At 39.9% G+C, this 14,191-nt stretch overlaps 1 protein-coding gene across 2 annotated transcripts in view; it reads right to left on the minus strand.

The window, feature by feature from the left end:
- AMMECR1L (AMMECR1 like) overlaps positions 1-14,191 on the minus strand; it is an 82,695-nt gene that overhangs the window by 54,918 nt on the left and 13,586 nt on the right. The window contains exons 4-8 of one of the 2 annotated variants that reach the window (XR_010025724.1): positions 8,191-8,301; positions 6,702-6,816; positions 6,024-6,114; positions 5,073-5,169; positions 3,476-4,331 (exon numbers count right to left, since the gene is read on the minus strand). Coding sequence is in view for 1 of the 2 variants with exons in the window: in XM_063132442.1 (XP_062988512.1) it covers positions 4,220-4,331; positions 5,073-5,169; positions 6,024-6,114; positions 6,702-6,816; positions 8,191-8,301 (526 nt within the window). In the remaining variant the exon portion in view is untranslated. Of the gene's footprint in view, positions 1-617; positions 4,332-5,072; positions 5,170-6,023; positions 6,115-6,701; positions 6,817-8,190; positions 8,302-14,191 lie in introns of those variants that run through there. The other variant, XM_063132442.1, reaches the window with a different exon arrangement.

Raw genomic sequence — 14,191 nt, forward strand, 5'->3', positions numbered from 1 at the left:
AAATACAACCGATTAGAACTCTAGAACAGTTGGTTCTCTTTTGGCTATTTTGGTTTTCCTTTGGCTACTGGTGCACACAGGCTTACTGCCTCGAATACTGGAGATAGCACATAACCATCAGGGTTAGTAGCCATTGATAGCCTTCTCCTCCAGGAAATTATCCAACCCCCCTTTTAAAGCCATCCAAATTGGTGGCCATCATGTGTTGTTTGCATAAATGTTCATGTCTTTCAGGATTATTGGCCAGAAATTTCTAATCTACATTAAACTCAGTTCTAGTTTAGAAAATTGAAAAAAAAGTAACATTTACAGTGAGCTTATCATATGCTGGATCACTCAGTATGGCATATAACTCAATGTTTTGTATGGGTCAAGAGACAAAATATGAACATGATTTTTTGTTTCTTTAAACGAAACATCCCATCTCATTACTTTTGAGACTTTATTTTGTAATATGGAATTTTGTTACAAGATTTCCACCCAGATTCTGCTTTAGATTTCAGTTTGCTTTTTTTTATAGAAAGCATTCAACACAAAATGGATTATAAGATTTCAATGTAAAAAGCCAAAATCGACAAAGACACCAATAAAAAAAAGACAAGATAAAAATATATCCATTACAATTTATTTTCTACAATACTTCATTAGAGGGTAAAGTTCAATGATTTACACTCAGAAGTTATATAGCTAGGAGGCAACCAAGTGTAATAACAAAGAATTGGTCTGACATCTGCACTGAAGGTCAAAAGAGGTCCCTTATTTCAAAGGAAAAACTTAAAATTAACCAAAATGTTGGAAAACAAATAGAAAACAGTCAGTTGAGACTGCAATGTTAAGAATGAATCAGGGAAAACAATTATGTGCAAAACTTAAGAAATCTTGAAGGTTAAAATTGATATACTACTTTGCCCTTATAATCTTCACATGCAGTTACCTGCAGATGTGAAATTTGAAACATAAAATCTTTCCAATTGAAATGCCTCTATTGAGATTGGCTGTTTTGTCATTATGAAAAGGGAAATACTCAAATGGTGAACTTCCAGTGATCAAAGACATTTTAGGAGTTGGGGGGAAAGAAAAGAGAAAAAGAAACCCCATACAGTGCACCCTAAAGATACATGGCTGCAGCAAGGGAGATTACCAATCACAGTTGTCTTGAAATAAATCCATCTAGACCAAAAGGCACTTGCTTGTAGCTAAGAATGAGCCAATTCCGAATTAGACCTGAAGGGTTTTGCTAAGGTCTTTATATAATCACATTATACACTAATCGGCTGACAAATACAACTGATTAGAACTCTAGAAAAGTTGGTTCTCTTTTGGCTATTTTGTTGTTTTCCACATCTTTTTAATGTCTTTATAGTTTGGGCTCATCTCAGTGCATCAGTGCTATGTATGACACAGAGAAGACATCCTCTCCCATTCCCCATTCATTTTGCAGGAATGACACAACTAACACACTTGTTCCACTGTTCTGTAACTGAATTCCATATGAGATCAATGCGAAGTGTGCTCATTTCTCAGAGGACTGTTTCGTGCTTCATGGCCTGCTTGCTATTCCACTTACTACAAGAAAACACCACAATCCAACTTTAACAGAGGCATTTCCATTTATACAGACTACGTGGTTAGATGGAAACAGGGGCAGGGAATGAGACCACCTCTCATCCCCAAACCAATCTAACTTCAGTGTAATGATAAAATTAAACCAAGTTGGTCAAAGTCACTCCTAAAAGTCTGCTCTTTAAAATGGCAATTAAACCTTCCACCTGGCTCCTAACCCACCCACCCCATTAAAATGAAATCAAATAATTAACACTATACACTGCTGAAGACACGTAACAGGGCAAACATTTTTGTTTTTAAAAAAGCAAGATTGAATAGCCCGGCACTATATGCCTGCATGACCAGTCTCACCGAATGTGCTCAGGGGTGAAAGTTAGCACCATTTTTTTCCTTTTTGCTTTAAAAAATCTTTACAATTTAAATTCTAACATAGAACACTTGAATAGTAATTAGTGTAGCCCTATGTTTCAATACTGAGAGCACAGACGGATGGCATAACCACAGCTGAACTCACCTCTCTCCAATACAATCTCCAGTAAGTCCAGGGCATCTGGAACAGTAACTACAAATCACTCTAATTTGTAAGAAGGCTGATTTATTCTCAGTAGCAGGAAATCATGGAACAGTCCCTTCATATTCAAACACATTTCATCATCATCAGAAGGGGAAAAGTGGCAATCCATATATGAACAATCCAGTACAAAACCAAAGCTTGGGCGGTGCTGCCGATATCTGGAATATGAGCTCTTCTTTTTTTCCTCACATCTAGATGTGTGTTCATTGTCAACTAGAATTGCAAAGTTACATTTTCTTCTGAGACATGAGAAGGAACAGTAGTGGTAGAAAAATATGCAATTTGGAGGCATCCTAGACTCTGAACGGGTCTGTTACAAGGAAGAGAATATACATTTGCCCTCTTCCAGCCTTTGTTTGCCTTGGTGCAACCAAGCCAGATACTGGCAAATTCTGCTCACCAGTACATATGGTTTATTCATGTCTATTTATACTTCAAGTGATGCAGCATCTATTCAGGCTGCTTTTGAGGCTTTGCTTCAAGATAGAAGGCATTTACCCCTTTCTCCCACTAGGGCAAAGATCTGGAAAATTACACCCCATAGTAGAAGATAATTCCTAGACAATTTCTGGATTTCAGTCATTCACCTATAAAAGTTACTGTTACGCATACTGCATATATTGTATTAAGCTCTTATTATACTATGCTTTCCCCCTGGTAGTTTTTTTTTAATTTACTATCAAGCAGCTTACCAAGATTTTCAAAAGTCCTGCGTTACTATTTTGTAGTTCCTGTGGATTCATTTAAGAGGAATCATAATACCTGCTTTCATGATATCACTTAGTGACTCACACAGGAGAACTGGGATAGGGGAATGGAAAAAAAGTTTCCATTTACTATTCAGTGAACTGGTATTCAGCAACAATAGGAAAGGAAGTTTTAAAATCCACAGGATACTCAAACATGGATCTGAGTTAACTTGTATGTGTGGGTAGAAAACATTCCTCAGTTTCCAGTTATAAGTATACTTATCTGGAAGCAATTTCAATTGGAACCAATTTGATTACCTGTATTTAGGGCTGAAGCACCAGTGCAACAATGACACCTGTATTTGATAACCGCTTAAAGGCTAACGTTTACTGTGTTTCATTACCTGGATATTAGGATCATGCTAGAGAAAACTGCTGCCTGTTAAAAATAGAGGCCTCATAGTGTTTCCTATAAACAACTTTCACAGACTTTTTTATTACTAAAGATGGCTTTGTGGGGAGAGATCTGTGCCCATCCAACTGCAGATAGTATTTTAAGTTAGACACCAAGAAGAAACCCAAAGAAGAGGGAGATTTATATTCCTGGGAGACAATGAAACCTAAGCAACTCCCATACACAACCCACAGCACTTCACCTTCATACATGCATTATTATCCTCTCACATATGCTACTTTCCTTCTGTGTCAAAAGCAAGAGCAGCTAGATGTGAGAACCAAAACCTCCTGGATATGTGCAAGCAATGGTTTTATCTGTAGTAAATATTGTTTTCCCTTTCAAATCTTTTAACGACTGCCATCTTCTGCAAGGAGGAGGAGGAGGAAACCCTGCAGACATACCGTCCTTGTAACAAGTCATGTCATCTGCTTGCCTGGGATGTGTTAGGACTAATCAGCTCATGGTAGATAAATATCTGAGATTAAAAAAAAATTAAAAATAACCTAAAAATCTTTTGTTGGACTCCGTTGCCCAGACTGCCAGGAGAACTCTCTTACTTGATCAAGGGGGCGCTCATAATTAACCATTCAAATGAACACAGTGCAATTTAACACAGAGACGGAGCAATCTGAAGTGGTACTGCCATTCCTCAAGGTTCTCTCTACTCAACTGCAACTGTTAACCTTGGAGCCTCAATCCAAACGAACCCTCATTCTGAAGGAAGGATGAGGTAAGGCTTGGGACCCTGAAGTTCAGTTGCATCCCCTGGTAGTCCCCACCCCTCAGCTGGAAGGCAGGCTTGGCAACGGAAGCTAGCATCATAAAATGGTGCAGTAATAGAAGTAACTGGACCAGGAAGAGGAGGCATCTGCTCCAATGATGTCATAGCTGTTAGTGGCAGGTGGGGGGCGGGACTGGTCATGCAGCCTTGTGTCAGGAGTAATGATTGTAGAGGGGTGGGGCATGAAGAGTGCCGTTTTGAAAACAATGCTGACGAGAAGCCATGTATTCTGCATAACTGATTGTCACCTTCTCACTGCGGTATCTGGAAGGGGGGGAAAAACATGGCATCTTTAAAAATATATTTATCAATGAAACAAAGACATCCAATCACCCACAGCTGTAGTCTATTGGTACAAATATTTGATGATGCGATCACCCACCCTAACTTGTATCAACAACATTCCTTTAAATAACGTGAAATATTAAAATACGTAATTTCAAAAATGAAGGTTACAACAAAATATGTATTTTCAACTTAATGTAGATACAGACCTCATGAAGCCCACATCCTAGCAGGAGCCTTTCTAAACTGCTGCTGGGTTGTGACAATTCTTTCTGCTTACTGCCAGCTCCCTCTCCCTTCTTTGCTCACTTCCTTTTTCTCCTCAGCTAAAACCACTGGTGATAATACTGAGCTGCCGCCGCTGTCAATTATTCCCTTGCTTTTCCTCAGGTCATAATAGGATAGCAGTGGCTGCTTCACTACCAACTCACTCCTGCAGCTCAATACCACAAAACTGGACCCCAAAAAGAAGTACAAAAAGGTGATGATGCTGACAAAGCGGAGGTCCAGCCGCTTGTGAGTGCGAGGGTGGGGTAGGCAGAAGAGAGGGAGAGAGAGAGGGAGAGAAACGCAGGATCGGGAGCACAAAATTATCAAATCTTAAAGCTCAGAAAAACTCACATTGGAAAAAGCAACCTTTTCAACTACGCTCTGCCATCACCAATAGAAGCAGTGATTATTTTAGTAGCTGAAAATTACAAAATAAATAATGCAGTTTACCTGGTGAGTTTAATCGTTTTCCTAAAGTCATTGGTAATTGGAGCCTTAAAACCACCTTTCCTGAGCAAGGAGTCTATTGTCTGAATCTGATCCCAATCTGTTCAAAAATAGCAGTAGAGTTATAAATACAGAGTTATTTCAAGAAAACAAGTTTAGATTATCAGACAGGTGCCTATGAAAAACCTAAACACACCATTAACTATAAGTGTTAACTATTCTATGTTCAGTTTCATTTAAAAACCTTAGCCAACTATGTCTTAATTTCACAACTCTTAATATTGCAGGGACCTGTTTATTTCAATCATAAACAGCACTCAAGTCAGTCATGCCTTCAAAGTAAGACATAGCTATACATCAAATAAAATCTAAATCTACTAGGTTTCTCTTCAATGTACTTTTGCATTTATATGTGGAGACATGATTTAACAAATTATACTGGTCTTTTGACTCATTTCTAGGAGGAGCAGATGTGAATCACTAAATGTTGGAAGAAATGTTTTGTATTATTACAGCAGTGGCAACTGCTGCATTCTTCAACCCTTGCCCATATTTACAGCACAGAACTTTGAGCTGAGAGAGGATGGCAGGATCATCTCATATGCTTGTATGATCAGATGACGCTGAAGAGGAAATCCAAACACAATGTTGAAAAAAATCAGATCCAACCTGTGAATAAAGCCCTGAATAATTTTCCCTCTGTGACTGAGAGGAAGCCCAAGCAGTTATGAAGAAACTGGCATTCAAAACATGGTCAGTCTTGAAAAAACACACCACACACTGAACATGTGACTAGTACTGTACATTTTGAGCCTTTTAAAAAACAGATTTTTGAATAATTCAGAAAGATATCTAATGCCTTTAGGGTGGATTTCACAGCAGCTGTGTAAGCCAAGTCCAAAACTAAAATCCTTAAATTTGACTTTTGCTCAGGTGAAAGTATTTCATACTTGCCTTGTTCCTTTGCAACTTCAGGTAAGTATGTGGCTGTGCGTTTGACACCTTTCTCATTGATGAATTCAATTCTGATTCCATGGATTCCCACCTATTAATGGAAATAGCAAGCCAGCTGAGAAGTATTTTCTGTAACAATGTATAGAACATTTTCCATTGCTATGCACCCAATCTGGGCATCAACCCTCCCTGGATAAAGGCTTGCCTTGCTCATTTTTTTCCATCATAAACTTTCTCCTGAGGCAACCCCATCATGTATTGCCATTCTCTGGCCATGGAGACAACTTTCCCAGGCAGGCCCAATCAACTGCACTTTGATAAGCCTCACCTTTTCCAGACCTAGAACATATGTCTTCTCCTCATATGCCACCATAAAAGTGTGGTCTTGTGCATGTTACTCAGCAGTCCCATTGTTTTCAGCTTAAGTGATCATAGCATTGCAAACTAAGTCTAATAATAGTTTCCTTAATTATAGCCTCTCCCAACCACCTCTGAAGTACCACTTGTATATTGCCCCACTTATCCAGCCTCTTGTCAACCTTCCCTCTTTTCAGGCTCATTCATGTATTCTATAACCACAATCTATGCTTATAATAAAGCAGACACATTACCATATACTAACCCGAACCCAAATGGTATGAGACAGTGATGCAGAGTTCCAAATGCACCTGTTCTCACCTCCCAGTCCAAGTAGTCAGTGGCATCCTCAAAATTAGTGAGGAGGGAGACAGAGCAGAAAAGTTTAGGCAGCTCCTCACGGGTCAGGGGTGGAAATCTGCTGTCCTTAAGTGCACTAGAGTGGAAACAGAACATATACACAGCCTAAAAAAAACCCTGTACGATTTAAATTATTAGTTTCACATTCACAGCCTCATTTAGCTTCAGGGCTCAGAATAAATAACATCAATTTAGGGAAGAACAAATTTTAAACATATTACATGCAAATACATCAAAGCTAGAGCCATGTAATGAAACTTCTGTCTATGGCAATTAACAAGATGGCAATATGGGAAGGCATGACAATGCTCCCCGCCAACCCAGCCACTCATATTTTGCCAAGCCACTAGGGTAACAGGACTGGATACCTGTGGAAAATTAACAGAGAATACCTTAATGTGCTTTTACTGTGACTGGGGCAGGGAAAACCATCTCTGAATATGTACTGACTAAATAATGGCTTTATATGGCAATAACTTCTCAGAAAGCCTTCCCTGCACACTGTTAATGGGATGCGGCAAGGATTATGTATCTAGAATTTTGATGTTGTTCATCAATATTTAATTTTAGACTGGTTCTTAAGGTATTGAGATGTTTTTAAAATTGTATTTATTGCAATTTGGGTTTGTGTGTGTGTGTGTGTGTGTGTGTGTGTTTTGTATACTGCTTCAAGAAGTTTAATAGAAAAGCAGCTAAAAGGATCCTAAGCAAGCTGTGAGCCCATTTTGGTCTCAGCTAGAGGAAAGGAAGCTACTGACATTCCACTCTTTGTCCCTCTATAGTTCCTGGTTCTCTTCCTAACCAGAAAGTATCCCCTTGGCCTCCCCTTTCCTCTGCTGTTCATATGCAGCTTTCCTTAACCAGACCAGGTTATTGCACATGAGAAAATATCCCTTATTCAAGGAGACTAGCTACCTAGAGAGCTGACTGCCCAATGTTTCTGCAGCAAGGCTGCTACTTGCCATTTGGCTCCTTTCCCCACACAGCCTCACATAGTCTTCCACCACCTTTGTCATGGACTGGTTCCCTCTGTGGGAGCTTTTGCAAGGTGGAAATGCCCCCCCCCCACCCTATGGGTAATAATTAAATAGCAAGTACCTTGTATGGTGCCTTAAGGTTACAGGAATCCAGAGCAGCCAAAGCACTGCTGTAATATGCTTGCAGTTCAAGAATTGCTACTGTACATGCCATATTCTGAAGCAAGTTGTTTTTCAGTCCCAAATAAAAGAATTCATTATTCTATTTATCTAGAGGCTATAGCACAATACACAGGATGGCTAGCTAAGGCATTGATTCCTCAATTTTAGTTCTGGGTAGCATTAGTTAAAATCTATCTCAGTAGCAGGATATGCATGAAACCACAGGCAAGGCATTTGAAGTGACTACATGGACTGCCCCCACCCCCGCCTGTTTTCTGTCAGATGTTTGACCCCATGGATGATGTCTTTACCTGGTTAATGTGTATTCCCTGAGTCCTGAGTGAAGATTCATGGCAGAGAAAGTTCCAATGCAGCCCCGAAGTCGCTTGTCCCGCCCTGTCTTCCATGTCACAAAGAGTGGACTGAAAATGCATAACACAAAAACTCCAAAATAATTATTGCTGGTATAAATCAATTTAAACACAAAAATGGCATAAATGCTCTTGTAATGCAAAGCCAACTATGTCTTTTGAAATTATTTGGCACTTCCTTCCTTGTAATTAGCTAAAGCATTGCAATTTAGCATTTTCCTTGTTTTTTTACACTTTTCTTTCATTCTGTCTTCATAAACTCTTGGAAGTGCTTCTACGTCAAGATGAGTCTTTAAATGTTGACTAACATATGACTAAGTCAGTCATTTTTTCCCATTTCTCTAAGATGTCACAGTACTTCCAATGTCTAATTTTTAAAACCTCAGATTTTAATTGCACTCTTATCAAGCACAAAGGCCATGTTCCAGCATAAGTTAAATGTACTTAAGCCCAATGATTTCAGCTGTTTTAAGAATACCTAACTGTGCTAGACTGACCTTCAAAGACACAGAGAAGGTGTTTCGAGGGCCCACCAACTTGGCATCTACCAAGGAGACTGGGCAATCTAGTTAATATGTTGGTGGAGTCATATCCTACCTGCCTTGAAGGAGGGAACTGCGAGGCCCTTCCTTAAGAATCAATGTTTAACCTTTGGCAATTTATAAGATAATCCCTAATTTGTCTTTTTTGGGCAAGGTGCTCAAACGGGTAGGGGACAGGCAACTTTGGGTGCTCTTGGATTTAAAATGATTATTTGGATCAATTTCAATCTGGTTTCTAGCTATGCTTGTGGGTAAGAACTGCCTTATTGGATAATCTAAGCCTGGATAGGCAGGCAACATGATCCTGTTGATTTTCCTGGGACTCTTAATAGCTTTCAATACTATTGACAATTGTATTATTCTTGATTGTCTTTCCAGATTGTCAGTTTGTAGTGCCTCTGCTACTTTCTGGTTCAGAAGGTGCTGCTGGAAAATTGATATGCTTCTGTGGTTCCTCAGGGCTCACTTTCATCTTCCATACTTTTTAACAGCTACATGAAAGCACAGGGAGAGGGCGGGAGCCATCCAGACTTATGGAGTTTGGGTCATCAGTATGCTGACAGCCCCCAGAGCGGTCTCTCTTTTTCATCAGATCCAGGTGTGGCAGTGGCATGCCAGAATTCATGTCTGAAATCACTAATGGGCTGGATACAAAGGAATAATGCATGTATGACAGAGTTAATGATGGTAGATGACTCAGTTGACTGGCTGTTTGGGAAAATGCTTGTCTTTCCCTAAAAGAAAAGGTTTATAGTTTAGGGGTACACCCATGCCCACCATTGCTCCTGGATTGTCAGGTAGCAGCTGAGGCGTGGAATGCTTTTACCAGCTTTAGCTGGTATGGCAGCGGCTGAAGAGAGAAACCTGAACACAGTCATTCTTGCCTTGGTGAATTCTAGAGTACACTACTGTAATGCATTGTGTGGTCCCATTCAGTTAATTTTCCAAACCATGATTTGGTCCAAACAGATCAGGAAAAAACGTGGCAAGACTAGGTTTTGCATGCTCCCTTTCTCCAGGGAGAGATTCGAAGCTTCTGCTTGTAGTTAGTGGTAAACCATAGTTTGCCATTTCATTTATATGTGGCTACCTATGGTTTTTCCAAACCATTGTTTGCCTTACACCAGGATCAAACAGTGGCCTGCAAGCTTACTTTGAAGGAAAACTATAATTTGCCATTAATTCAAACATGAAAAACCAACTAGAAGCTAACTCCAAGCTGTCATCATGTTTATCTGAATGATAAAACCATCTCTATGTTCTCTTTGTACAAATTGCCTACTATGCATCTGCTGATAACTTTTCATATGTTTTTATGTTTTAAGTCACCTTTTATACTTTGTAAGCTTTTGTTTCAACTTAAACACAAGCAAATGCTACTACCCCACTGACTGGAGTCCCCCACGAGGTGTCCACGAGCACCCCAAAAGTTGTTTAATTTTTAGAAATAAAATCCATTTTTTCATGTACATACATAGATTTGTATGAAATCCATACAACGTTCTAGTAAGTATATATTTGAAGGAAAGGAAAGGAGCCTCTCATGCAAGCACTGAATCATTATGAACTCTTGGAGGGACACCAGCTTTTGCTGACGTTTTCTTGGCAGGCCTTGTAGCGGGGTGGTTTGCCGTTGCCTTCCCCGGCTGTTATTACCTTTCCCCCAGCTAACTGGGTACTCATTTTACCGACCTCGGGAAGATGGAAGGCTGAGTCAACCCAAGCCGGCTGCCTGAAACCAGCTTCCGCTGGGATCGAACTCAGGCTGTGGGGAGAGTTTCAAGCTGCAGAAACTGCTGCTTTACCGCTCTGCACCACACGAGGCTCTATATATTTGAAGGAGAGGTCTATATGCCATCTATTCAAACATTAATAGTGTTGAAAGGTGCTCAATCCATTGCATTACAGGTGAGTATACATCCTTCCAAATTGGAAGATCAATCTCTCAGCTGTCAAAAGGGTGCAAAGAATCCATTTACCTGACCATTCGTTAATTTTCATGAAGCAGATAAATAATTTAGAAGAATATGTACATCAGTGAATATTAAAGACTGTTCCAGCACAAAATTTATCTATGTAATAACTTCCTTCCAAAAATAAGCAACCGCTGGACATTGCCAAATCATGTTTAAGAGAAGCATTAACTATATTACACCATCAGCAATTAGCCAAATTAGACAATCCCTTATTAAAGAGACATTGCAGTGTCCAATAGAAATGAAACAAAAATTTTTGCTAAATAAGATGCTGCTTAAGTTCCACGGATGCAACAGGTAGACACCAAAGTGGTGATCCACTGATTAGGCATTTTGTGTTGGTGCCCACAGCATGTTTTTAAATTCCCAAATGTGCCCACAGGTCAAAAAGGTTGAGGACCCCTGCCACAGACTACCTTCATATGCATAAACCAGAAAATCTAGGTATTGGTAAATGCATGTATGTGGTCCCATAAGAAATCACAGCAAACAGTTACTAAAACAGAAGGTAAACAGCTTCTTGGAATTCCACATTGCAGATATCAGCAACTCTGCTCTTATTTAGTATTTCGCCTTTGCATGAATCTTGCCTTTAGACATTCTGCAGCCTTTACAAGGGACAAAAGGTGAATTTTCAAATTTGGGTGACAGCTATATAAACAATATAGAACTAAGATAAAATTATATATACTTCATTCCACTTAGGGACTAATTCATGTTTTAGAGTTGTATAGCATTCAGTTCTTAATCCTTTTTACTGAATAATAGCATCATTTAATATTTAAACAGTGCCACTGATAACCTGTTTTGTTAACCTATTGTTCTTTTTCTTACAATAAACATAAAACATAAGGTAGAGCTTTCCAAACTGTGTGTCGCGACACGTTAGTGTGTCAGCTGCAGTGTGTAGGTGTGTCACGTGAACGTAACAAGAAACCTGAGTCTATGTGAAATAAGCAATACCAACTTGCATGCATTTTTATGCAGCAAAGGTGCCGATTAGTGTGGTGCACTAGTATATTCCCTTTCTGTCACATCCGTGTATGCACACCATGGTCAAGGGATCATACAGGTACTGCGCATGAGCAGTATGCATAATTGGGTCAAAACAACTGATTCCACGTCACTTCTGGTGATGCAGCTGCACCTGAAGTGACACATTCAAGAAATTCCATGGGTCCAGTTTTTTGATAGAACACCGTCTCAACCGCCGCTCGATTGCAGCTCGACAAAATTGGTTCAATGTGAAAAGTCTTGGAAATGTATGTTATTATCTTGAAAATCATATATTTTAAAAAATATAAATGAAAGGTTTTCATGAGATATGTTGTGTCCCCATACATTTCGTTATTACAATTTATGTATGTGTCCGTATCTCTTATAAGGGGTTAGTTTAACCTTTGGTTTGCTAGTAAAACTGTGTCGTGAAATGATGCATGTCTAAAAAGTGTGTCACCAACATGAAAAGTTTCGAAAGCTCCGATGTAAGGGCTGGTCAACACCCTTATAAAATATAACACAACTTTCTCAAGCCAGCACCCTTACAATCTCACTATAACTAATCCTACAGATAGAAAACGGAGCAGGAGAAAAGCGAAGCCAAAAACAAGAAACATCAACAACCCAGAAACAATTAAAGGGGATGGCCCCATATGACTCTGGCTCCCTATGTTAACTCAAGGTCTGTTCTACAGCGCTGACTCCTCTGTTTGTGCGCCACTGTAAGCCAAATGTTCTGTCCTGATAGGATTGTTAGGCACTGGGCTGCTAGGAAATTTGAGAAACTCTCAGTCCAATGGATCCAAAGATGAGAGCTGACTTTTGAAATGAATGTAAAAAGCTCTTGAAAAGGCTCCATCGATAGCTGAACTTGCCCAAGGTGAAAGGAACGGTAGTATGCCTAAAACCCCCAGCAAGGTTGAGAACAATTAAAAATATGGGTTTTTAAAAAGCAATAATTTAAAAATAACCTAGTTTACAATGTAGGCATAAAACACCAAAAGCTGTGTTGTCCAATTAGAAAGAATCAAAACCCAACAGTAGTGTAATCCTTTTATTAAGACCAACTGAAACTTCACAAAGCCAGCTCTTCTTCAGAACTCTTCTTCATGCTAACTCTTCCTCTGCATGCTTAGCAAACTTTTTTTTAAAAAGGGGCGGGGCAGGTTGGTGGGCATGATGGAAAAGAATCCTGAGTGTAATCTAATAGCTTTAACATGGAACGGAAAAAAGGCTATGCACAAATTTTATAGTCCTGCCACACTGGCATACATCTCACACTGATGCAAGTTGGTCAGCAGTCCCCAACCTTTTTGGCACCAGAGACTGGAATTTTTCCACGGACCGCGTGTGTTGAGGGGATGGTTTTGGGATGATTCAAGCACATTACATTTATTGTGCACTTTATTTCTATTATTATTACATTGTAATATATAATGAAATAATTATACAACTCGCCATAATGCAGAATCAGTGGGAGCCCTGAGCTTGTTTTCCTGCAACTAGATGGTCCCATCTGGGAGTGATGGGAGACAGTGACATCCGAAGTGCGTTGCTTATGTCCAGTCTACTCTGTAATCTCATTTTGGTTGTCAATGCAGAAATTGCATTGTTGTCAATGAGAACGCGGCCCGGTTCCTAACAGGCTACGGACCAGTACTGGTCCGTGGCCTTGGGGTTAGGGACCCCTGCTATATATAACATGATTTATTCCATTAAAGTTAAGAGAGCAGATTCCCTGAGGTTAAACTGTTTCTAGGTGAATAGCATCCAGCCTCATTTAGTGTCACAGCTTTGCATTTCAACAAGTGAGATTTACAAAAAACAATTGCAGTAGGGAGTGGTCCTACTCAGGGCACCAACCAGCTAGGTAAGTCAGCCGGGCTTTCTTTCCAGAATCTCCATTCTATATTCCCCTTCCCCACTAGTGTCTACCCCACCCCACAGTCAGTCAGTATTCCATGCTCAGTTCTCACTGAGTTCCCCTCCCTTTTTTTTCTGTACTTCTGCAAATCTTGGAGCTCCCCTAAGCCATCTTGTACATGGATGGTGCAGTTTTGGCTACATAAAGATACACACCTAGAGAATGAGTTTGCTATTAGGATATAGGATAACACTTTTGTTATAGGCTAGCTTTTACTGCATCTTTCTATTTACAACTTAAACATTACATGCTATCACAAAATTTGAGGTCATAAAAGTTGAGGGGGGGGAACAAGCATTAGAACACATACAAATGTGAGCAACACTGCCTGCCAAACTCTAGCATAGATGACAACACAGGCAATTCCCAATCAGTGTCATGGAGACAATCCCCCACCCCATCCAGTATCCAGGCAGAGAAGGAGCCAATCTGCACACAGTGACAGGGAAGCAGCCCCAGCCATCTTACTCTGCCACACAAAGCATGACCTGCCAGACAGA

Source organism: Elgaria multicarinata, chromosome 8 (assembly GCF_023053635.1).
Source record: "Elgaria multicarinata webbii isolate HBS135686 ecotype San Diego chromosome 8, rElgMul1.1.pri, whole genome shotgun sequence".
In the NCBI taxonomy this organism is placed as follows: Eukaryota; Metazoa; Chordata; class Lepidosauria; order Squamata; family Anguidae; genus Elgaria; species Elgaria multicarinata.